Source organism: Pagrus pagrus (genome assembly GCF_965226575.1).
Source record: "Pagrus pagrus genome assembly, chromosome: 18".
Taxonomy (NCBI): domain Eukaryota; kingdom Metazoa; phylum Chordata; class Actinopteri; order Spariformes; family Sparidae; genus Pagrus; species Pagrus pagrus.
This window is the reverse complement of record NC_140202.1, coordinates 27,201,291-27,227,576: the sequence shown is the minus strand read 5'-3', so window position 1 is coordinate 27,227,576 and position 26,286 is coordinate 27,201,291. Positions and strand designations below refer to the sequence as shown.

The window sequence follows — 26,286 nt, the reverse complement described above, 5'->3', positions numbered from 1 at the left end:
ATCCACACAGGTGAGAAACCGTATTCTTGCAAAACATGTGGGAAGACTTTCACTCGAAGTACTCACTTAACAGTCCACATGAGAACCCACACAGGTGAGAAACCGTATTCTTGCAAAACATGTGGGAAAGCTTTCAACCGAAGTTCTCACTTAACAGTCCACATGAGAACCCACACAGGTGAGAAACCGTATTCTTGCAAAACATGTGGAAAGACTTTCAAGCAAAACATTAAATTAAAAGGTCACATGAGAATCCACACTGGTGAGAAGCCTTATTCTTGCAAAACATGTGGGAAAGCTTTCAGCCAAAGTGCAAACTTAACAGTCCACATGAGAATCCACACAGGTGAGAAACCGTATACTTGCCAAACATGTGGGAAGACTTTCAGGCAAAACGGTAGCTTAAAATGTCACATGAGAATCCACACAGGTGAGAAGCCATCATTTTGCAAGACCTGGGGGAAAAGTTTCTCTGATCAGTCTGCTTTGAAGAGACATTTGAGGACACGTACAGGCGAGTAGCTTTGTATTTGCGAAATATGTTGGAGGTGATTCAGTTCTAGTGTTTCATGCATAATTGCAGAACTGTAATTTGAAATTATATACCTGAAAAATCCTCAGAGGTTCAGTATACACAGGAGAAATGATGAGCTGAAAGCTGAATGTGTACAATTTCCACTTGAGATGATGTCACAATATGTTTATGTGTCAACATCTTCATGCTGATTTGCCCATATTTGTGAAAATGATAATTAAAACATCCAGTTAATTGGTCTCATGTGTCCCACTTACTATCCCTCCTGGGGTCCGTTTCACAAAGCAGGTTCAACAAACTCTGAGTCTAACCTTGAACTCCAAGTTGATCTGCTCTGAGATAGGAAACTCTGAGTATAAAAAAAAAGTATAAAAAGACAGCATCAATGGAGCCCCGATTCGACGAGTCACCATGGCAACGGGGAAGAGGAGGGCTACGTGTTTTTTATTAATGCGCTCATACGGTGAGTTTGAGCTCGTTTTTAGAAGGAAGTGTAAGCAGCTTAAGATGAAACACAAAAACTTTGTTCAAACAGGTAAGACCTCGGCATAATCTCATGGGGGTACCTCATTTTGATCATGTTTTACATTGTAAAGTAAATATTAAGTGGCTGTTTGACTGTACAGTAGTTTTATTCCCAACATAATGCTGTTTTCACACGCATAAATGTCTTCTCATCTATATCATGTTCTGTTAAATAATTAAGCCTATTTAAACTAACAGAGACTTCTACTCAGCCAACAGAAAGAAAGAAGATGCCTGTAAAACGGGTGGTGGCCCAGCACCGCCACCTCTAACAGAGCCAGAGCCAGAGCCCTAAGCCAGAATTTAGGAAGGCCAGTGGCTGAGCTCATCCTCTGAACTCACCCCCCAAGACGCGAGTGCTTTTATAAAATGTAATATGCCTAGACCTATATATATATTTTAAGCCTATTCATAAAAATATTTATTTCCCTTTCATGACTTTTTTTTTAACTTTTGTAAAGTGCTCTCCATCTCCGACGTTGTATAAAAAACTCCCATTTGCTAAAAAAACGCAACGCAACACACAATATCTGCTGGGATGTGAGAGCATGACTTCGGTTGGTAATGTTGGAAATGTAAGGACGGATTAGGTTGTGTATGTAAATGATGGACTGTGACGTGAAACGGTACCGCTCAAAAAGATAATTGTCTGGAAATGCAAGAACATCTATGCGCGGTCTGATGATCATCTCCCGACGAGTATTTACGCTGCACCTTCATCCACGGGATCATTATCAAAAGGACACGCCATGGTAGTGAAAATAGTCGCCACCTAATATAACTTCTAATGTCGCCTACTGACTGATTTTTGCAATGCTTTTCTCACAAAACAGACAGCAGAGCTATATTACGCCAAAACTCGCCTGTTGACTGAATGAATGAGGAAATCAAATACCGTGTGTGGCTGAAAGAGGCGGAGACAGAGAGAAACTCGAGGTTTGTTGAGGAAAACCTGGTCCCGACCAGGTTAGGTTCATAGAGTATGTTACCATGGTAACTGACCGAGATTGGTACCTCTCTCTGTGAAACAGGCTGGAGTTACCCCTATTTCTCTGTTTTGAGTTACCTCCCTTTGTGAGTTTTCCTCATTACAGGGTTAACAGACTCAGAGTTTTCACTAAACCTGCTTTGTGAAACGGACCCCAGGTGTCATGCTTTCCTACAAACATTTATATGTTAAATACTTGTAGTTTTTCCAGTAGCTTCCATGTAAGTAACCAAAAAGTAAGCTGTTAGTTCAAAGCAGCAGTTTAGAAAAGAGTGGCACATTTCTTTGTGAAATTAAGCAGAGTAGATCTAAACCTTAATATAAGGAGTACAACAAACATAGTGTAAACACTGTGTAATAACAGTATAAAAGTGGTGTTAAATAAAGTTAATTAAATTAATATAAATAAAGTTATGAAAGTATTTTGTCCAAATTATTTATTCAGGTTTAAAAGTGTAGTCAGATATGTTTTAAACAGGTTCTGAATGAAAATGTGTCGAGTCTGAAGCGGAACTAAAAGCCTCCGCACTTCCCCTGTCGGAGCTTAACAGCGTGACACCCAGCAGAAGTAAACAGCAGCAGCTAGTAGCATTAGCTGCCTGTGTTTAATGAACGAGGTGGAAGACGGTACTGAGTCACAGCGCAGCTCGTTATTGAATTAGTAATTAAAGAACAATGAGTTCAGTTGAGACTTTGAGAGAGTTTGTCAACGAGCGACTAACTGCTGCTGCTGAAGAAATATTCCGAGTTTTTAAAACAACTATCGTCCAGTACGAGGAAGAGATCGACCGGCAGCGCGTCATGCTGGATATCTGCTGGAAACCCCAAGTAAAGTTACACAGGATAGGTGAGGAGAAGTTTCTTATTTTAATAACACTAATGTTCAGAGCCCTGGAGTGGCCATAGAGGGGGAGATATGCATCGCAGCCACGTTTTACTACATGGAGCGAACATACGAGTGTTTCCCTCGTTTGGTTCATTCCACTCCGGGACTCCGGAGGTTCTGAGTGCCCGCTGCACGGCTGGGCTCCGTTCTATAGGAGACCGCAGCGAAACTCCACTCAAAAAATGCTGATTTTACACACAAAACGTTCAGAAAACTACGAGGAGCACTTAAACTCAACAGAAAGAGGTGTGTCTCATTGAACCTATTATGAAGACAAGTCGGCATTGATTTTGTGTCAGTGGGTCAGATGAGCTGGAAACTATTGGGAAAAATGTAGATTTGACATTCAAAACATTACTAACAAGGAAAATGATGTTTTTTGCCGACCAAGGTATGAAATACAGAGCCGAAAACATTTCCCAGAAGAATTAACCCTAACCCCAGCTACTTTGCTCAGATGAGGGCATGAATATTGTTTCTGTTTTTTTTTTTTACTTTATCAACGGTGATATGTTGTGGTTTCTTTCTTGTGACAAATGTACTCATTGTAAGTCGCTTTGGACAAAAGTGTCTGCTAAATGCCCCCAATGTAAATGTTCCAGCTCTTTACGATGAGACGATTGAAAAGACCCTAACCCTTCATGGCCACAGAGTCCTACGTGAAGCAAGGACTGCCCATTTTATTGATAACTAGTGGGAAACACACTCCTACATGCTACAAACAAGAGGGATGCAGGAGACTCATACCGGTGCTAATCACCACTCAGAGAAGTGCACTCACCTCTGAGCATGCTGTTCAGTTGCTGTTCCTGAAGAAGAACATGCATATTTGAGGATGAATTGAAATGTGCTCAGGTTTACATAATACAAGTTACTACAAATAAAGGTTGATTGGTTGATTAAATGATCTCTGCCTTTTGTTCTCTGTCCCTCCAGATCTCCCACAGCAACATGTCTGTAAGGAGGAGGAGGTTCTCGCTGACCAGCAGGTCTGTAACCAGGAGAGGAACTCCAGTCTGGACCAAGAGGACCCAGAGCCTCCAGAGATTAAAGAGGAACAGGAGGAACTCTGCACCAGTCGAGAAGGAGAGCAGCTTGTACTGAAGGTTGAGACAGATACCGTCATGTTGACTCCAACTCATGAGGAAAGTGACCACAGTGAAGCAGAACCAAAAAATGACCACCAGCTCCTCTCTAACAACTCTCATGTAGCTGAGAGCCAAGATCAGAAAGGAGGAAAACATGGAGATTCAGGATCAGCTGGAGTTGGAGAGCCAAAACAAAAGAAAAGACAACACAGGAGCAAAAGACACAGTGATAATGCAAAAAACTCTACCTCATCAGACATTCACCATCACACTCAACCAGGTAAAAAGTCTTTAAAATGTGACACATGTGGAAAGGCTTTTAAGTTTGAGTCCCTATTGAATGTACACCTAAGAACCCACACAGGTGAGAAGCCTTATTCTTGCAAAACATGTGGAAAAGCTTTCAGTACAAGTACTCACTTAAAAGTCCACATGAGAACCCACACAGGTGAGAAACCGTATTCTTGCACAACATGTGGGAAAGTTTTCACTCGAAGTGCTGAGTTAACAGTCCACATGAGAATCCACACTGGTGAGAAGCCTTATTCTTGCCAAGTATGTGGGAAGACTTTCACCCGAAGTACGTCCATAACAGTCCACTTGAGAACCCACACTGGTGAGAAGCCTTATTCTTGCCAAGTATGTGGGAAGACTTTCACCCGAAGTACGTCCATAACAGACCACATGAGAACCCACACAGGTGAGAAGCCGTACCCTTGCAAAACATGTGGAAAGACTTTCAAGCAAAACAGTGAATTAAAAGGTCACATGAGAATCCACACTGGTGAGAAGCCTTATTCTTGCAAAACATGTGGGAAAGCTTTCAGCCAAAGTGCATCCTTACCAGTCCACATGAGAACCCACACAGGTGAGAAACCGTATTCTTGCAAAACATGTGGAAAAGCTTTCAGTCAAAGTGCATCCTTACCAGTCCACATGAGAACCCACACAGGTGAGAAACCGTATTCTTGCAAAACATGTGGAAAAGCTTTCAGTCAAAGTGCAAACTTAACAGTCCACATGAGAACCCACATAGGTGAGAAGCCATAATTTCACAAGAACCGGAGGAAAAGTTTCTCTGATCAGTCTGCTTTGAAGAGACATTTGAGGACATGTACAGGCGAGTAGCTTTGTATTTGCAAAACATGTTGGAAGTGATTCAGTTCAAGTGTTTCATGCACAATTGCAGAACTTTAACTTGAAATTATATACATGAAAAAATCCTCAGAGGCTCAATATACACAGGAGAAATGATGAGCTGAAAGCTGAATGTGTACAGTTTCCCCTTGAGAAAATGTCACTATGTTTATGTGTCAATATCTTCATGCTGATTTGCCCATATTTGTGAAAATGATGATTAAAAAGTCGAGCTAATCGGTCCTATTTGTCCCACTTATTATCGCTCCTCCTGTCATTATTTTCTACAAACATTTATATGTTAAATACTTGTAGTTTTTCCAGTAGCTTCCATGTAAGTAACCGAAAAATAAGCTGTTAGTTGAAAGTAGCAGTTTAGAAAAGAGTGGCACATTTCTTTGTGGAATTAAGCAGAGTAGATCTACACCTTAATACAAGGAGTACAACAAAGTGTAAACACACTGTGTAAAAACAGTATAAAAGTGGTGTTAAATATAATTAATTAAATTAATATAAATAAATGTATAAAAGTATTTTGGAGTTTGCTTCGCAACTGGGCAACATTTTTGTCCAAATGATTTATTCAGGTTTAAAAGTGTAGTCAGATATGTTTTAAACAGGTTCTGAATAAAACGTGTTGAGTCTGAAGCGGAACTAAAAGCCTCCGCACTTCCCCTGTCGGAGCTTAACAGCGTGACACCCAGCAGAAGTAAACAGCAGCAGCTAGTAGCATTAGCTGCCTGTGTGTGATGAACGAAGTGGAAGACGGTACTGAGTCACAGCGCAGCTCATTATTGAATTAGTAATTAAAGAACAATGAGTTCAGTTGAGACTTTGAGAGAGTTTGTCAACGAGCGACTAACTGCTGCTGCTGAAGAAATATTCCGAGTTTTTAAAACAACTATCGTCCAGTACGAGGAAGAGATCGACCGGCAGCGCGTCATGCTGGATATCTGCTGGAAACCCCAAGTAAAGTTACACAGGATAGGTGAGGAGAAGTTTCTTATTTTAATTATAGCTGCTGCGCAGCAATGGGTCGGGTCCGGGCTATTTTTGGCAAATTTAGGCAATTCTGAGCAACAAACAGGAGAATAGGAAGACAAGACAGTTGACAACAATGTTCATTTTGGACCACTTGAGTATTGAACCCACAACTTCTGGAACCAAAGACTGTCATCTATCGCTCTGAAACCACTGTAAAAAATTCAGTTATCAAGACAAAAATCTGAAAATACACATATTGCAGCATGGAGATGTTGGTAAAAATGATTGATTTGCTCCATAAGTGAATAACTGGTGTTTAGCTATGTCATTATTGCATTGACTCCAGTTGTTCCCATGAAGGAAAAATTTTAAATGCTGTGAAAAATTCCGTTTTTGAGGGTCAATTTTTGATAAATCAAAGGAGGAGAGAGGAAATAGGTTTAAGAAGTTTTACAGTTTTTGAAAAAAAACTGAGTGATGTACTTCATAATTTTTAATAGGTTTAAATGTACAAAAGTTTCTTCAACATTGAGGCTACAGTTTGATGAAAGTTCTGAAGCTGTAGCAAGTATGGTTGATTTGTTATGAATTTTCAAAGGTTTGAACTTTAGACGCTTGCTGTAGCACCACCATCAGGACTATTGGCTTGGGTTTACAGCTGAGGTAATCTGGCATGAGACTGGACCTTTGTGCAAAATTTGGTGAGCTTTCGTCCATGGTCCAGTCCAAGCTATTTGTTTTTATTTAATTTAAAGGCTTGCTGTGATGCCACCGTCAGGACAATGGGCTTGTGTTTTATGTTGAGAACATCTGACATTTCGAGCTGTCATCATCATCATCCTTGCTGGGTCTTGAACCCACAACCCCTGACACCAAGCAGCAGCTCCGAACTCACTGAGCTAATTGGCTGGAAGTGGGGCCTGCTGTGTAGCTTCATTTGTCGACTCAGGGAGTCACTGTCCGGGCAGCTGTTGTCAAGGCAGATTTCAAAAATGGTCAAAATGTCAGAAGTTCTGTTACCTGAACAAAAATCTGATAATACATAAATTGCATCTTGACAGCATGGAAATGTTGGTGATTTGTTTTTAACTTGAAGTGTTTTGCTTCATAAGAGAAAATTTGATGTTTAAAAATGCCACTCTTCCATTGACTCCAGTTGTTCCCATGAGAGCAGAATTCAAAATGTTCTCAAAAATTCAGTTTTTGAGATAAAATTCTGATATTTGCCAAACTCCATCAACCATGACTGCAAAATATTCTCAATTTTTTTCAGGAAGATTGAAAATGTATTTAGCAAGAATTTGATAGTATATGTTTACAGTACTGTTTACAGTCAAACATTTTGATGCACTGTAGGCTTAATTTTTGATAAATCAAAAATCCGAGAAACAAGTTTTGTGGAGGACGGTCTGAAGATGCTCTCTAGCAAGTTTGGTGACAATTGGGCAAAAATTGTGGGAGGAGATAGGTTTTATAAGTTTTACAGGTTTTGAAAAAAACTGAGTGATGGACTTCGTAATTTGTAATGAGTTTAAGTGGACTAAAGTTTCAGCAGTATTGGGGCTACAGTTTGGTGAAAGTTTCAAAACTGTAGCATGTACTGTTGATTTTGTAGGTATTTTTAAAGTTTTTAAATTTAAACGCTTATTGTGCCCCCCCCAGGAGGAATATTGACATGTCCTTGGAATTAAGTAAATCTGGCATGGGGCCGGACATTTCTGTAAAGTTTGGTGAGTTTTCGCCCATGGGAAGTATGACTTCCTCGGAAGAAGAAGAAAGAAAGAAAGAAAGAAAGAAAGAAAGAATTCCTAGGAATACAATAGGTTCCTGGCAGCTTAGCTGCCCGGACCCTAATAACACTAATGTTCAGAGCCCTGGAGTGGCCATAGAGGGGAGATATGCATCGCAGCCACGTTTCACCACATGGAGCGAACATACGAGTGTTTCCCTCGTTTGGTTCATTCCACTCCGGGACTCCGGAGGTTCTGAGTGCCCGCTGCACGGCTGGGCTCCGTTCTATAGGAGACCGCAGCGAAACTCAGTAGCGCCGAGATCGAAAAGTGGCCAAAGTTATGTCGATTGCTGCTCAGCGGCTTTTACCGATCCCCAGACTCTTATGCCGTTCCTCGGAGTGGTGTGCCGCTGTTAAGCCGCTGATATTCCACCGACACATGACGGTGTGTGTCGCTACAGACTGTTTGCTTCTGAGAGACTGTTGGATGGGAAATGTATACATTGTTGTAGTCTTTTTTGACAATGCTTACTTAACACATCGCCGTAAATAAAGGAACGTAGGCTATGTGTGTCTTTTGGATATTATGTTGGTGGGATGTAGGCATAGAGACAGTAATGAGTTCCTGTTAACTGTTTATTTAGAATTGTATCATTAAGCAAGCGTGATCATGGACAAATGTTTTGTTAAACAAATCACAGTCAGCGGATTGCTGTTACCCTGTAACCCGTCGCCCAGAAAAAGGATGCAGATATTCGCATTACAATCACAGTTATATTTTTGCTGTTGAAGTGTTATAATTTGTCATTGGTCAAAAAAGGTGAGGAGGTCGTGGTTTGGACTTGACTCTCCTTTCGTTGGTGCACAGGCTGGTCCCAGCCTCTTGGCAACACGATTTCTCCAATCCGTGAAGACATTGCCCTGTGGAAAGAACCTCCCTCTTCCTGGTCTCTTCCTGTCTCATCCTGCACTGCTTCTGCACTACTTTTGAGTTCTTCTAAGTTTCACTTTGCTATCATTCCACAGACAGATAACGCTCACCACAAGGTCATATGCATGAGCAGGCAACATTTTACAGAGATAAAGGCAGCTGTGTTCTCTCTCTTATCCTGGCTTGTTTCTCCAATGTCTTAACCCTTCATAACATGGGGTCAATGCTTCTGTCAACCTCATCAATCAACAGGATAAGTACAGCTCTATATGGGGACATTATTAAGTGAACATGTAAAGTAGCATATGACTAAAAAGGTGAAAAACTATTAAATCTCAACAATTCTTGCGATATGATAGCAAAGTAATATGTCTAAATTTGGGCCTATAAACTACTTAAAGCTAATGAAAGAGATAGCCTTAGCTAACATGGCTACTGTGTTAGCCCAGCCACCGAAGCCAGTCTGACTAATCGATAGCAGAAACTTTGAGCCAACTAAACAATACTAACTGACAGGTTTGCTTTACTAGGAGAACACAAGAATACATTACTTCGTATAAAATCTACTTCGTCGAACATTAACCATTGTGGCATATTATGTATCATGTTCACTATGCATTTATTATGTATCATGTTCACTGTACATTGAGATATGTTTTAACTATAGTTGGTTGGCTCAAAGTTTCTGCTATCAGTTAGTCAGACTGGCTACAGTGGCTGGGCTAACAGTAGCCATGTTAGCTAAGGCTATCGCTTTCATTAGCTTTAAGTAGTTTATAGACCCAAATTTAGACATATTACTTTGCTATCATATCGCAAGAATCCCACGTGTAATTGCTGTCTATATGCCTACATCCCACCAACATAATATCCAAAAGAAACACATAGCCTACGTTCCTTTATTTGCGGCAATGTGTTAAGTTAGCATTGTCAAAAAAGACTACAACAATGTATACATTTACGGCAGCACTTGTCGTAAAACCAGCCCAGTGGCATTATATTTGCATATCCATCAGGGGGCGGTACCGATCCAACAGTCTCTCAGAAGCACAACAGTCTGTAGCGACACACACCGCCATGTGTCAGTGGAATATCAGCGGCTTAACAGCGGCACACCTCTCCGAGGAACGGCATAAGGCTCTAGGCATCGGTATAAGCCGCTGAGCAGCAATCGACATAACTTTGGCCACTTTTCGATCTCGGCGTCACTCGCGAAACTCCACTCAAAAAATGCTGATTTTACACACAAAACGTTCAGAAAACTATGAGGAGCACTAAAACTCAACAGAAAGAGGTGTGTCTCAATAAACCTATTATGAAGACATGTCGGCATTGACTTTGAGTCAGTGGGTCAGATGATCTGGAGACTACTAGGGAAAAATATAGATTTGACATTCAAAACATTACTAACAAGTTAAATATTGTTTTTTGCCAAATTCTACAAACACTGGAACCAAGGTATGAAATACAGAGCAGAAAATTTCTGTCTTTTTTACTTTATCAACAGTGATATGTTGTGGTTTCTTTCTTGAGACAAATGTTCTCATTGTAAGTCGCTTTGGACAAAAGTGTCTGCTAAATGCCCCCAATGTAAATGTAAACATAAATGTTCCAGCTCTTTATGATGAGACGATTGAAAAGACCGTAACCCTTCGCGGCCACAGAGTCCTACGTGAACCAAGGACTGCCCATTTTATTGATAAAGAGTGGGAAACACACTCCTACATGCTACAAACAAGAGGGATGCAGGAGACTCATACCGGTGCTAATCACCACTCAGAGAAGTGCACTCACCTCTGAGCATGCTGTTCAGTTGCTGTTCCTGAAGAAGAACATGCATATTTGAGGATGAATTGAAATATGCTCAGGTTTACATAATACAAGTTACTACAAATAAAGGTTGATTGGTTGATTAAATAATCTCTGCCTTTTGTTCTCTGTCCCTCCAGAGCTCCCACAGCAACATGTCTGTAAGGAGGAGGAGGCTCTCGCTGACCAGCAGGTCTGTAACCAGGAGAGGAACTCCAGTCTGGACCAAGAGGACCCAGAGCCTCCAGAGATTAAAGAGGAACAGGAGGGACTCTGCACCAGTTGGGAGGGAGAGCAGCTTGTACTGAAGGTTGAGACGGATACCGTCATGTTGACTCCAACTCATGAGGAAATTGACCACAGTGAAGCAGAACCAAAAAGTGACCACCAGCTCCTCTCTAACAACTCTCATGTAGCTGAGAGCCAAGATCAGAAAGGAGGAAAACATGGAGATTCAGGATCAGCTGGAGATGGAGAGCCAAAACAAAAGAAAAGACATCACGGAAGCAAAAGACACAGTGATAATGCAAAAAACTCTACCTCATCAGACATTCACCACAACACTCACCCAGGTAAAAAGTCTTTCAAATGTGACACATGTGGAAAGGCTTTTAAGTTTAAGTCCCTATTGAATGCACACCTAAGAACCCACACAGGTGAGAAGCCTTATTCTTGCCAAACATGTGGGAAAGCTTTCACTCGAAATGCTTACTTAACAGGCCACATGAGAATCCACACAGGTGAGAAACCGTATTCTTGCAAAACATGTGGGAAAGCTTTCAACCGAAGTGCTCACTTAACAGTCCACATGAGAACCCACACAGGTGAGAAACCGTATTCTTGCAAAACATGTGGGAAAGCTTTCATGACTTGTGTTGAATTGAATCGGCACATGAGAATCCACACAGGTGAGAAGCCTTATTCTTGCAAAACATGTGGAAAAGCTTTCAGCCAATGTGCTCACTTAAAAGTCCACATGAGTACCCACACAGGTGAGAAACCGTATTCTTGCACAACATGTGGGAAAGCTTTCAAGCGAAGTTCTCACTTAACAGTCCACATGAGAATCCACACAGGTGAGAATCCATAATTTTGCAAGACCTGGGGGAAAAGTTTCTCTGATCAGTCTGCTTTGAAGAGACATTTGAGGACACGTACAGGCGAGTAGCTTTGTATTTGCGAAATATGTTGGAGGTGATTCAGTTCTAGTGTTTCATGCATAATTGCAGAACTGTAATTTGAAATTATATACTTGAAAAATCCTCAGAGGTTCAGTATACACAGGAGAAATGATGAGCTGAAAGCTGAATGTGTACAATTTCCACTTGAGAAGTTGTCACAATATATGTGTCAATATCTTTATGCTGACTTTCCCATATTTGTGAAAATGATGATTAAAAAGTCAAGCTAATCGGTCTCGTGTCCCACCTATTATCGCTCCTTGTGTCATGCTTTTCTATAAACATTTATATGTTAAATACTTGTAGTTTTTCCAGTAGCTTCCATGTAAGTAACCAAAAAGTAAGCTGTTAGTTGAAAGTAGCAGTTTAGAAAAGAGTGGCACGTTTCATTGTGGAATTAAGCAGAGTAGATCTACACCTTAATACAAGGAGTACAACAGACATAGTGTAAACACAGTGTGTAATAACAGTATAAAAGTGGTGTTAAATAAAGTTAATTAAAATAATATAAATAAAGTTATGAAAGTATTTTGTCCAAATTATTTATTCAGGTTTAAAAGTGTAGTCAGATATGTTTTAAACAAGTTCTGAATAAAATGTGTTGAGTCTGAAGCGGAACTAAAAGCCTCCGCACTTCCCCTGTCGGAGCTTAACAGCGTGACACTCAGCAGAAGTAAACAGCAGCAGCTAGTAGCATTAGCTGCCTGTGTGTAATGAACGAAGTGGAAGACGGTACTGAGTCACAGCGCAGCTCGTTATTGAATTAGTAATTAAAGAACAATGAGCTCAGTTGAGACTTTGAGAGAGTTTGTCAACGAGCGACTAACTGCTGCTGCTGAAGAAATATTCCGAGTTTTTAAAACAACTATCGTCCAGTACGAGGAAGAGATCGACCGGCAGCGCGTCATGCTGGATATCTGCTGGAAACCCCAAGTAAAGTTACACAGGATAGGTGAGGAGAAGTTTCTTATTTTAATAACACTAATGTTCAGAGCCCTGGAGTGGCCATAGAGGGGGAGATATGCATCGCAGCCACGTTTCACCACATGGAGCGAACATACGAGTGTTTCCCTCGTTTGGTTGATTCCACTCCGGGACTCCGGAGGTTCTGAGTGCCCGCTGCACGGCTGGGCTCCGTTCTATAGGAGACCGCAGCGAAACTCCACTCAAAAAATGCTGATTTTACACACAAAACGTTCAGAAAACTACGAGGAGCACTTAAACTCAACAGAAAGAGGTGTGTCTCATTGAACCTATTATGAAGACATGTCGGCATTGATATTGCGTCAGTGGGTCAGATGAGCTGGAAACTATTGGGAAAATGTAGATTTTATATTCAAAACATTCATATTGAGGAAAATTATGTTTTTTGTCAATTAGTATATACACTGGAACCAAGGTATGAAATACAGAGCAGAAAATATTTCACAGAAAAAGCTATTCCAGCTCTTTATGATGAGACGAGAGGAAAGGTGGAGGATCGCTCCAGTCTGCAGAGAGAATTGTGCTCACCTGCGATGGATGGACTTCATGGGCCACAGAGTCCTACGTGAAGCAAGGACTGTACATTTTATTGATAACGAGCGGGAAACACACTCCTACATGCTACAAACAAGAGGGATGCAGGAGACTCATCCCGGTGCTAATCACCACTCAGAGAAGTGCACTCACCTCTGAGCATGCTGTTCAGTTGCTGTTCCTGAAGAAGAACATGCATATTTGAGGATGAATTGAAATGTGCTCAGGTTTACATAATACAAGTTACTACAAATAAAGGTTGATTGGTTGATTAAATAATTTCTGCCTTTTGTTCTCTGTCCCTCCAGAGCTCCCACAGCAACATGTCTGTAAGGAGGAGGAGGTTCTCGCTGACCAGCAGGTCTGTAACCAGGAGAGGAACTCCAGTCTGGACCAAGAGGACCTAGAGCCTCCAGAGATTAAAGAGGAACAGGAGGAACTCTGCACCAGTCGGGAGGGAGAGCTGCTTGTACTGAAGGTTGAGACAGATACCGTCATGTTGACTCCAACTCATGAGGAAAGTGACCACAGTGAAGCAGAACCAAAAAGTGACCACCAGCTCCTCTCTAACAACTCTCATGTAGCTGAGAGCCAAGATCAGAAAGGAGGAAAACATGGAGATTCAGGATCAGCTGGAGATGGAGAGCCAAAACAAAAGAAAAGACATCACAGAAGCAAAAGTCACAGTGATAATGCAAAAAACTCTACCTCATCAGACATTCACCATCACACTCACCCAGGTAAAAAGTCTTTCAAATGTGACACATGTGGAAAGGCTTTTAAGTTCAAGTACCCATTGAATATACACCTAAGAACCCACACAGGTGAGAAACTGTATTCTTGCAAAACATGTGGGAAAGCTTTCAACCGAAGTTCTCACTTAACAGTCCACATGAGAACCCACACAGGTGAGAAACCGTATTCTTGCAAAACATGTGGGAAAGCTTTCACTCGAAATGTTGACTTAACACACCACATGAGAACCCACACAGGTGAGAAACCGTATTCTTGCAAAACATGTGGGAAAGCTTTCACTCGAAATGTTGACTTAACACACCACATGAGAATCCACACAGGTGAGAAACCGTATTCTTGCAAAACATGTGGGAAGACTTTCACTCGAAGTACTCACTTAACAGTCCACATGAGAACCCACACAGGTGAGAAACCGTATTCTTGCAAAACATGTGGGAAAGCTTTCAACCGAAGTTCTCACTTAACAGTCCACATGAGAACCCACACAGGTGAGAAACCGTATTCTTGCAAAACATGTGGAAAGACTTTCAAGCAAAACATTAAATTAAAAGGTCACATGAGAATCCACACTGGTGAGAAGCCTTATTCTTGCAAAACATGTGGGAAAGCTTTCAGCCAAAGTGCAAACTTAACAGTCCACATGAGAATCCACACAGGTGAGAAACCGTATACTTGCCAAACATGTGGGAAGACTTTCAGGCAAAACGGTAGCTTAAAATGTCACATGAGAATCCACACAGGTGAGAAGCCATCATTTTGCAAGACCTGGGGGAAAAGTTTCTCTGATCAGTCTGCTTTGAAGAGACATTTGAGGACACGTACAGGCGAGTAGCTTTGTATTTGCGAAATATGTTGGAGGTGATTCAGTTCTAGTGTTTCATGCATAATTGCAGAACTGTAACTTGAAATTATATACTTGAAAAATCCTCAGAGGTTCAGTATACACAGGAGAAATGATGAGCTGAAAGCTGAATGTGTACAATTTCCACTTGAGATGATGTCACAATATGTTTATGTGTCAACATCTTCATGCTGATTTGCCCATATTTGTGAAAATGATAATTAAAACATCCAGTTAATTGGTCTCATGTGTCCCACTTACTATCCCTCCTGGGGTCCGTTTCACAAAGCAGGTTCAACAAACTCTGAGTCTAACCTTGAAGTCCAAGTTGATCTGCTCTGAGATAGGAAACTCTGAGTATAAAAAAAAAGTATAAAAAGACAGCATCAATGGAGCCCCGATTCGACGAGTCACCATGGCAACGGGGAAGAGGAGGGCTACGTGTTTTTTATTAATGCGCTCATACGGTGAGTTTGAGCTCGTTTTTAGAAGGAAGTGTAAGCAGCTTAAGATGAAACACAAAAACTTTGTTCAAACAGGTAAGACCTCGGCATAATCTCATGGGGGTACCTCATTTTGATCATGTTTTACATTGTAAAGTAAATATTAAGTGGCTGTTTGACTGTACAGTAGTTTTATTCCCAACATAATGCTGTTTTCACACGCATAAATGTCTTCTCATCTATATCATGTTCTGTTAAATAATTAAGCCTATTTAAACTAACAGAGACTTCTACTCAGCCAACAGAAAGAAAGAAGATGCCTGTAAAACGGGTGGTGGCCCAGCACCGCCACCTCTAACAGAGCCAGAGCCAGAGCCCTAAGCCAGAATTTAGGAAGGCCAGTGGCTGAGCTCATCCTCTGAACTCACCCCCCAAGACGCGAGTGCTTTTATAAAATGTAATATGCCTAGACCTATATATATATTTTAAGCCTATTCATAAAAATATTTATTTCCCTTTCATGACTTTTTTTTTAACTTTTGTAAAGTGCTCTCCATCTCCGACGTTGCATAAAAAACTCCCATTTGCTAAAAAAACGCAACGCAACACACAATATCTGCTGGGATGTGAGAGCATGACTTCGGTTGGTAATGTTGGAAATGTAAGGACGGATTAGGTTGTGTATGTAAATGATGGACTGTGACGTGAAACGGTACCGCTCAAAAAGATAATTGTTTGGAAATGCAAGAACATCTATGCGCGGTCTGATGATCATCTCCCGACGAGTATTTACGCTGCACCTTCATCCACGGGATCATTATCAAAAGGACACGCCATGGTAGTGAAAATAGTCGCCACCTAATATAACTTCTAATGTCGCCTACTGACTGATTTTTGCAATGCTTTTCTCACAAAACAGACAGCAGAGCTATATTACGCCAAAACTCGCCTGTTGACTGAATGAATGAGGAAATCAAATACCGTGTGTGGCTGAAAGAGGGCGGAGACAGAGAGAAACTCGAGGTTTGTTGAGGAAAACCTGGTCCCGACCAGGTTAGGTTCATAGAGTATGTTACCATGGTAACTGACCGAGATTGGTACCTCTCTCTGTGAAACAGGCTGGAGTTACCCCTATTTCTCTGTTTTGAGTTACCTCCCTTTGTGAGTTTTCCTCATTACAGGGTTAACAGACTCAGAGTTTTCACTAAACCTGCTTTGTGAAACGGACCCCAGGTGTCATGCTTTCCTACAAACATTTATATGTTAAATACTTGTAGTTTTTCCCAGTAGCTTCCATGTAAGTAACCAAAAAGTAAGCTGTTAGTTCAAAGCAGCAGTTTAGAAAAGAGTGGCACATTTCTTTGTGAAATTAAGCAGAGTAGATCTAAACCTTAATATAAGGAGTACAACAAACATAGTGTAAACACTGTGTAATAACAGTATAAAAGTGGTGTTAAATAAAGTTAATTAAATTAATATGAATAAAGTTATGAAAGTATTTTGTCCAAATTATTTATTCAGGTTTAAAAGTGTAGTCAGATATGTTTTAAACAGGTTCTGAATGAAAATGTGTCGAGTCTGAAGCGGAACTAAAAGCCTCCGCACTTCCCCTGTCGGAGCTTAACAGCGTGACACCCAGCAGAAGTAAACAGCAGCAGCTAGTAGCATTAGCTGCCTGTGTGTAATGAACGAAGTGGAAGACGGTACTGAGTCACAGCGCAGCTCGTTATTGAATTAGTAATTAAAGAACAATGAGTTCAGTTGAGACTTTGAGAGAGTTTGTCAACGAGCGACTAACTGCTGCTGCTGAAGAAATATTCCGAGTTTTTAAAACAAACAACTATCGTCCAGTACGAGGAAGAGATCGACCGGCAGCGCGTCATGCTGGATATCTGCTGGAAACCCCAAGTAAAGTTACACAGGATAGGTGAGGAGAAGTTTCTTATTTTAATAACACTAATGTTCAGAGCCCTGGAGTGGCCATAGAGGGGGAGATATGCATCGCAGCCACGTTTCACTACATGGAGCGAACATACGAGTGTTTCCCTCGTTTGGTTCATTCCACTCCGGGACTCCGGAGGTTCTGAGTGCCCGCTGCACGGCTGGGCTCCGTTCTATAGGAGACCGCAGCGAAACTCCACTCAAAAAATGCTGATTTTACACACAAAACGTTCAGAAAACTACGAGGAGCACTTAAACTCAACAGAAAGAGGTGTGTCTCATTGAACCTATTATGAAGACAAGTCGGCATTGATTTTGTGTCAGTGGGTCAGATGAGCTGGAAACTATTGGGAAAAATGTAGATTTGACATTCAAAACATTACTAACAAGGAAAATGATGTTTTTTGCCGACCAAGGTATGAAATACAGAGCCGAAAACATTTCCCAGAAGAATTAACCCTAACCCCAGCTACTTTGCTCAGATGAGGGCATGAATATTGTTTCTGTTTTTTTTTTTTACTTTATCAACGGTGATATGTTGTGGTTTCTTTCTTGTGACAAATGTACTCATTGTAAGTCGCTTTGGACAAAAGTGTCTGCTAAATGCCCCCAATGTAAATGTTCCAGCTCTTTACGATGAGACGATTGAAAAGACCCTAACCCTTCATGGCCACAGAGTCCTACGTGAAGCAAGGACTGCCCATTTTATTGATAACTAGTGGGAAACACACTCCTACATGCTACAAACAAGAGGGATGCAGGAGACTCATACCGGTGCTAATCACCACTCAGAGAAGTGCACTCAGCTCTGAGCATGCTGTTCAGTTGCTGTTCCTGAAGAAGAACATGCATATTTGAGGATGAATTGAAATGTGCTCAGGTTTACATAATACAAGTTACTACAAATAAAGGTTGATTGGTTGATTAAATGATCTCTGCCTTTTGTTCTCTGTCCCTCCAGATCTCCCACAGCAACATGTCTGTAAGGAGGAGGAGGTTCTCGCTGACCAGCAGGTCTGTAACCAGGAGAGGAACTCCAGTCTGGACCAAGAGGACCCAGAGCCTCCAGAGATTAAAGAGGAACAGGAGGAACTCTGCACCAGTCGAGAAGGAGAGCAGCTTGTACTGAAGGTTGAGACAGATACCGTCATGTTGACTCCAACTCATGAGGAAAGTGACCACAGTGAAGCAGAACCAAAAAATGACCACCAGCTCCTCTCTAACAACTCTCATGTAGCTGAGAGCCAAGATCAGAAAGGAGGAAAACATGGAGATTCAGGATCAGCTGGAGTTGGAGAGCCAAAACAAAAGAAAAGACAACACAGGAGCAAAAGACACAGTGATAATGCAAAAAACTCTACCTCATCAGACATTCACCATCACACTCAACCAGGTAAAAAGTCTTTAAAATGTGACACATGTGGAAAGGCTTTTAAGTTTGAGTCCCTATTGAATGTACACCTAAGAACCCACACAGGTGAGAAGCCTTATTCTTGCAAAACATGTGGAAAAGCTTTCAGTACAAGTACTCACTTAAAAGTCCACATGAGAACCCACACAGGTGAGAAACCGTATTCTTGCACAACATGTGGGAAAGTTTTCACTCGAAGTGCTGAGTTAACAATCCACATGAGAACCCACACAGGTGAGAAGCCTTATTCTTGCAAAACATGTGGGAAAGTTTTCAGCCAAAGTGCTCACTTAACAGTTCACATGAGAATCCACACAGGTGAGAAACCATATTCTTGCACAACATGTGGGAAGACTTTCAGCCTAAATTCATCCTTAACAGTCCACATGAGAACCCACACAGGTGAGAAACCGTATTCTTGCAAAATATGTGGAAAAACTTTCAGGGACAACCGTGTCATGAAAAATCACGTGAGAACACACACAGGTGAGAAGCCTTTTACCTGTAAAATTTGTGGGATGGATTTCGGGGTTCGTGCTCATTTAACATTTCACATGAGAACCCACACAGGTGAGAGGCCTTTTACCTGTAAAATTTGTGGGATGGCTTTCGGGGTTCGTGCTCATTTAACATTTCACATGAGAACCCACACAGGTGAGAGGCCTTTTACCTGTAAAATTTGCGGGATGGCTTTCGGGGTTCGTGCTCATTTAACAGTTCACATGAGAATCCACACTGGTGAGAAGCCGTATACTTGCAAAACATGTGGAAAAGCTTTCAGCCAAAGTGCAAACTTAACAGTTCACATGAGAACGCACACAGGTGAGACACCATATTATTGCAAAACGTGGGAAGACTTTCAAGGACAGCAGTGACATAACATGTCAAAGGAGAACTCACACAGATGAGAAGCCATATACTTGCATATCATGTGGCGAAGTGTAGTGTAATATAACCATATAACCATAAGCAAGTAGTTAGTGGTTAATGACAACTGGTAACAAGTACTGAGATGTTAAAGAATCTAATCAAAATGTGAATGAATCATAAATGAATGGTTAAAACATGTATTGCTCTGCACTAGTTGATTGAACATGCAACTATTGATCGAATTAATGGTTTAACTACTGAATTGTGTTAACTTGGAGTGAAATATAACCACAAATGTAAGAGTGAAATCATGTAACCAAATATACCACACTTTTATTATTATCTTTAAAAGAAATGCAGTCAGTAGGGCAGGGGAACACATCAAGGAGGAGACTGAGAGTTAAAAAAAAAAGCCTCACAGCTGCAGCACAGTGGAGGAGCGTTCAAGGCCGCGAAGTGGCAGCGCTGTAGATAAGATGTGCAGGGGAAGTCCAGGATACCAGCTGCAAAGGGACTTCAAAGCGTATGCCCAGTGAGGAGGTTGTCTTGACCGATGTTGGCATGGGTGGGTACATGCTTAGCCTCGTGCAGGGAAATACCAGAGTCAGCTAAATTTGATACATAGAGGATAGAGTAAGGATTGGATAAACTGTGGTGTCCAACCCCCATCTGAGTGAGTATAAGGAATGTATTTTGTGTTGAGAATTTGGGTCTTTTTTGATGAGCTTTTGTCTGTGAGATCTCATGTTTTGATTGTCGACAATTGAACATTCCTGCACTCAGCTTTGGAGGACTCCTGGAGATTATTTCCTTTTTATTGGGGACTTTTTGAAATTATGAAAAAACTTTTTTAACAATCAAAAAATCAGAAATTGAGACACAACTGAGGCTTTCAACTGAAGTGCAAACTTAGTCCACATGAGAACTCACACAGGTGAGAAGCCATCATTTTGCGAGACCTGGAGGAAAAGTTTCTCTGATCAGTCTGCTTTGAAGAGACATTTGAGGACATGTACAGGCGAGTAGCTTTGTATTTGCAAAATATGTTGGAGGTGATTCAGTTCTAGTGTTTCATGCATAGTTGAAAAATCCTCAGAGGCTCAATATACACAGGAGAAATGATGAGCTGAAAGCTGAATGTGTACAATTTCCCTTTGAGACGATGTCACAATATGTTTATGTGTCAATATCTTCATGCTGATTTGCCCATATTTGTGAAAATGATGATTAAAAAGTCGAATTAACTGGTCTCATGTGTCCCACTTATTATCGCTCCTCGTGTGACTCTTTTCTCCAAACATTTATATGTTAAATACTTGTAGTTTTTCCAGTAGCTTCCATGCAAGTAACCAAAAAGTAAGCTGTTAGTTTAAAGTAGCAGTTTAGAAAAGAGTGGCACATTTCTTTGTGGAATTAAGCAGAGTAGATCTACACCTCAATACAAGGAGTACAACAAACATAGTGTAAACACAGTGTGTAAAAACAGTATAAAAGTGGTGTAAAATATAGTTAATTAAATTAATACAAATAAATGTAAGAAATGGAAAATGAAAGGAGTTTGCTTCACAACTGTACGACATTTTTTGTCCCAATTACTTATTGACGTTTAAAAGTGTAGTCAGATATGTTTTAAACAAGTTCTGAATAAAACGTGTTGAGTCTGAAGCGGAACTAAAAGCCTCCGCACTTCCCCTGTCGGAGCTTAACAGCGTGACACCCAGCAGAAGTAAACAGTAGCAGCTAGTAGCATTAGCTGCCTGTGTGTAATGAACGAAGTGGAAAACGGTACTGAGTCACAGCGCAGCTCGTTATTGAATTAGTAATTAAAGAACAATGAGTTCAGTTGAGACTTTGAGAGAGTTTGTCAACGAGCGACTAACTGCTGCTGCTGAAGAAATATTCCGAGTTTTTAAAACAACTATCGTCCAGTACGAGGAAGAGATCGACCGGCAGCGCGTCATGCTGGATATCTGCTGGAAACCCCAAGTAAAGTTACACAGGATAGGTGAGGAGAAGTTTCTTATTTTAATAACACTAATGTTCAGAGCCCTGGAGTGGCCATAGAGGGGAGATATGCATCGCAGCCACGTTTCACTACATGGAGCGAACATACGAGTGTTTCCCTCGTTTAGTTCATTTCACTCCGGGACTCCGGAGGTTCTGAGTGCCCGCTGCACGGCTGGGCTCCGTTCTATAGGAGACCGCAGCGAAACTCCACTCAAAAAATGCTGATTTTACACACAAAACGTTCAGAAAAATGTGAGGAGCACTAAAACTCAACAGAAAGAGGTGTGTCTCATTGAACCTATTATGAAGACATGTCGGCATTGATATTGCGTCAGTGGGTCAGATGAGCTGGAAACTATTGGGAAAATGTAGATTTTATATTCAAAACATTCATATTGAGGAAAATTATGTTTTTTGTCAATTAGTATATACACTGGAACCAAGGTATGAAATACAGAGCAGAAAGTATTTCACAGAAAAAGCTATTCCAGCTCTTTATGATGAGACGAGAGGAAAGGTGGAGGATCGCTCCAGTCTGCAGAGAGAATTGTGCTCACCTGCGATGGATGGACTTCACGGGCCACAGAGTCCTACGTGAAGCAAGGACTGTACATTTTATTGATAACGAGTGGGAAACACACTCCTACATGCTACAAACAAGAGGGATGCAGGAGACTCATACCGGTGCTAATCACCACTCAGAGAAGTGCACTTACCTCTGAGCATGCTGTTCAGTTGCTGTTCCTGAAGAAGAACATGCATATTTGAGGATGAATTGAAATGTGCTCAGGTTTACATGATACAAGTTACTACAAATAAAGGTTGATTTGTTTATTAAATAATCTCTGCCTTTTGTTCTCTGTCCCTCCAGAGCTCCCACAGCAACATGTCTGTAAGGGGGAGGAGGTTCTCGCTGACCAGCAGGTCTGTAACCAGAAGAGGAACTCCAGTCTGGACCAAGAGGACCCAGAGCCTCCAGAGATTAAAGAGGAACAGGAGGAACTCTGCACCAGTCGGGAGGGAGAGCAGCTTGTACTGAAGGTTGAGACGGATACCGTCATGTTGACTCCAACATATGAGGAAATTGACCACAGTGAAGCAGAACCAAAAAGTGACCACCAGCTCCTCTCTAACAACTCTCATGTAGCTGAGAGCCAAGATCAGAAAGGAGGAAAACATGGAGATTCAGGATCAGCTGGAGATGAAGAGCCAAAACAACAGAAAAGACATCACAGAAGCAAAAGTCACAGTGATAATGCAAAAAACTCTACCTCATCAGACATTCACCATCACACTCACCCAGGTAAACAGTCTTTAAAATGTGACACATGTGAAAAGGCTTTTAAGTTCAAGTCCCTATTGAATGCACACCTAAGAACCCACACAGGTGAGAAGCCTTATTCTTGCAAAACATGTGGGAAAGCTTTCACTCAAAATGCTGACTTAACAGTCCACATGAGAACCCACACTGGTGAGAAACCGTATTCTTGCAAAACATGTGGGAAAGCTTTCAACCGAAGTTCTCACTTAACAGTCCACATGAGAACCCACACAGGTGAGAATCCTCATTCTTGCAAAACATGTGGGAAAGCTTTCACTCAAAATGCTGACTTAACAGTCCACATGAGAACCCACACAGGTGAGAAACCGTATTCTTGCAAAACATGTGGGAAAGCTTTCAACCGAAGTTCTCACTTAACAGTCCACATGCGAATCCACACAGGTGAGAAACCGTATCCTTGCAAAACATGTGGGAAGACTTTCAAGAGTCATGGTGAATTGAGACAGCACATGACAAACCACACTGGTGAGACGCCGTATACTTGCAAAACTTGTGGGAACGCTTTCAAGCGAAGTTTTCACTTAACAGTCCACATGAGAATCCACACAGGTGAGAAGCCTTTTACCTGTGAAATTTGTGGGAAGGCTTTTGGGCTTCGTGCTCACTTAACCCGTCACATGAGAACTCACACTGGTGAGAAGCCGTATACTTGCAAAACATGTGGGGAAGCTTTCAGCCAATGTGCTCACTTAAAAGTCCACATGAGAACCCACAACGGTGAGATGCCGTATACTTGCCAAACATGTGGGAAGACTTTCAGGCAAAACAGTAACTTAAAATGTCACATGAGAATCCACACAGGTGAGAAGCCATCATTTTGCAAGACCTGGGGGAAAAGTTTCTCTGATCAGTCTGCTTTGAAGAGACATTTGAGGACACGTACAGGCGAGTAGCTTTGTATTTGCGAAATATGTTGGAGGTGATTCAGTTCTAGTGTTTCATGCATAATTGCAGAACTGTAATTTGAAATTATATACCTGAAAAATCCTCAGAGGTTCAGTATACACAAGAGAAATGATGAGCTGAAAGCTGAATGTGTACAATTTCCACTTGAGAAGATGTCACAATATATGTGTCAATATCTTTATGCTGACTTTCCCATATTTGTGAAAATGATGATTAAAAAGTCAAGCTAATCTGTCTCATGTGTCCCACCTATTATCGCTCCTCGTGTCATGCTTTTCTACAAACATTTATATGTTAAATACTTGTAGTTTTCCCAGTTACGGAAGCGTATTGCATTCACTTGAGTAATTTTTTTTTGGTCTGTTTTTCAGAGTAATTTTTTTTTTGGTCTGTTTTTCGGAGTAATTTTTTTTCTGTTTTTCAGAGTAATTTTTTTCTGAGTTTAGAGAGCATTTGAAGCAATAGACGCATTCATTCCTTTATTGAAAGCTCGATAATGGAGACAAACATGACCGACTTGTTTAATTGAATCAAGTTTTACTTTGGTCTGGGTTTTAGACACTGGGAGATTGTCCTGTCTTTAAATCATATAGATGGTATTACCATTAGTTTGTCAACTTTATGCAGGCACCTGAGGATGGTGACAAGTCGCCATTCCGAACGTTCACTTTCATGTTTCGGAATGCCGGCCCTTTTTTGAAAAAAGATCGCCATTCCGAACCTGAAACCCTAACCTTAACCATAACCTGGTCGGAATGGCGGTCCGTCGGAATTGGGGTCGCCCCCCCTGAATGAGGACTTTTGCGGTTGTTCAGAAGGAAAACCCATTCAGATCTGCTAGAAATGTATAGACATATACATAGTACATAGTAATTACTCCAGATCAGTTGGACAGATATGGCAGTTTGGAGGTTCTCGCGGGAGTTCGAAGTATCGCGATAATTCAGGGGAAAAAATTACCACGAAAAACAGAAAAAAATTACCACGCAAAACAGAAAATAAATTACTCTGAAAAACAGGAAAAATAATTAGTCAGAAAAACAGAAAAAAGAAACAAACCAAAAAAAAATTACTCAGAAAAACAGACCAAAAAAAAAATTACTCAGAAAAACAGACCAAAAAATAAATTACTCAAGTGAATGCAATACGTACGGAAGCGTATTGCATTCACTTGAGTAATTTATTTTTTGGTCTGTTTTTCTGAGTAATTTTTTTTTTTTTGGTCTGTTTTTCTGAGTAATTTTTTTTTGGTTTGTTTCTTTTTTCTGTTTTTCTGACTAATTATTTTTCCTGTTTTTCAGAGTAATTTATTTTCTGTTTTTCGTGGTAATTTTTTTCTGTTTTTCGGAGTAATTTTTTTTCTGAATTATCGCGATACTTCGAACTCCCGCGAGAACCTCCAAACTGCCATATCTGTCCAACTGATTCTGGAGACACATTACTGCAGATCTGAATGGGCTTTCCTTCTGAACAACCGCAAAGCCCCATTCCGACCGGGTTACGGTTAAGGTTAGGGTTTCAGGTTCGGAGTGGCGATCTTTTTTCAAAAAAGGGCCGGCATTCCGAAACATGAAAGTGAACCTTCGGAGTGGCGACCTGTCGCCGTCCTCAGGTGCCTGCGTAAAGTTGACAAACTAATGGTAATACCATCTATATGACTTAAAGACAGGACTATCGCCCAGTGTCTTAAACCCAGATCAAAGTAAAACTTGATTCAATTAAACAAGTCGGTCATGTTTGTCTCCATTATCGAGCTTTCAATAAAGGAATGAATGCGTCTATTGTTTCAAATGCTCTCTAAACTCAGAAAAAAATTACTCTGAAAAACAGAAAAAAAAATTACTCCGAAAAACAGACCAAAAAAAAATTACCCCGAAAAACAGACCAAAAAAAAAATTACTCCGAAAAACAGACCAAAAAAAAATTACTCCGAAAAACAGAAATAATTACCCCGAAAAACAAACCAAAAAAAAAAATTACTCAAGTGAATGCAATACGCTTCCGTAAATACGCTTCCGTACCCAGTAGCTTCCATGCAAGTAACCAAAAAGTAAGCTGTTAGTTCAAAGTAGCAGTTTAGAAAAGAGTGGCACGTTTCTTTGTGGAATTAAGCAGAGTAGATCTACACCTTAATACAAGGAGTACAACAGACATAGCAGAGGTGGGGATTGTGGAGTCATCAAGTCATCTCCATGCCATGTATTTGTTCTGCTCAGTCACTGAACCAGGTGCATTCACTAATTAGCTCACCTTCCTGGCTGAAGAGCTGTGCTGATTGGACTCAGCTGGTTTAGTGCATGAACAGACCAAATACATGGCATGGAGATGACTCGACGACTCCACAATTCCCACCTCTGAAACATAGTGTAAACACACTGTGTAATAACAGTATAAAAGTTATGTTAAATAAAGTGAATTAAATTAATATAAATAAAGTTATGAAAGTATTTTGTCC

The 26,286-nt window shown here is 40.9% G+C and overlaps 4 protein-coding genes across 4 annotated transcripts; all 4 read left to right on the top strand.

Annotated features, from left to right (window-relative positions):
* Positions 1–5,975: 5,975 nt before the first annotated feature.
* LOC311273714 (uncharacterized protein) lies at positions 5,976–12,026 on the top strand (the record flags this gene model as incomplete). Its single annotated transcript, XM_084380923.1, has 2 exons — positions 5,976–6,147; positions 10,756–12,026. The coding sequence occupies 2 exons, from the start codon at positions 5,976–5,978 to the stop codon at positions 11,703–11,705; spliced, it is 1,122 nt and encodes a 373-aa protein (XP_084237049.1). The 3' UTR covers positions 11,706–12,026.
* Positions 12,027–12,576: 550 nt separating this feature from the next.
* LOC311274092 (uncharacterized protein) lies at positions 12,577–13,903 on the top strand (the record flags this gene model as incomplete). The annotated part of the gene is made up of 2 exons (XM_084381508.1): positions 12,577–12,748; positions 13,623–13,903. Coding segments are annotated over 2 exons (453 nt in total), but the record flags the coding sequence as incomplete, so codon positions are not given.
* Positions 13,904–17,689: 3,786 nt separating this feature from the next.
* On the top strand, positions 17,690–20,820 carry LOC311274091 (uncharacterized protein; the record flags this gene model as incomplete). Its single annotated transcript, XM_084381507.1, has 2 exons — positions 17,690–17,711; positions 18,257–20,820. The coding sequence occupies 2 exons, from the start codon at positions 17,690–17,692 to the stop codon at positions 19,579–19,581; spliced, it is 1,347 nt and encodes a 448-aa protein (XP_084237633.1). The 3' UTR covers positions 19,582–20,820.
* LOC311274090 (uncharacterized protein) lies at positions 20,495–24,061 on the top strand (the record flags this gene model as incomplete). Its single annotated transcript, XM_084381506.1, has 2 exons — positions 20,495–20,510; positions 22,455–24,061. The coding sequence occupies 2 exons, from the start codon at positions 20,495–20,497 to the stop codon at positions 23,816–23,818; spliced, it is 1,380 nt and encodes a 459-aa protein (XP_084237632.1). The 3' UTR covers positions 23,819–24,061.
* Between the last annotated feature and the right edge of the window lie 2,225 nt (positions 24,062–26,286).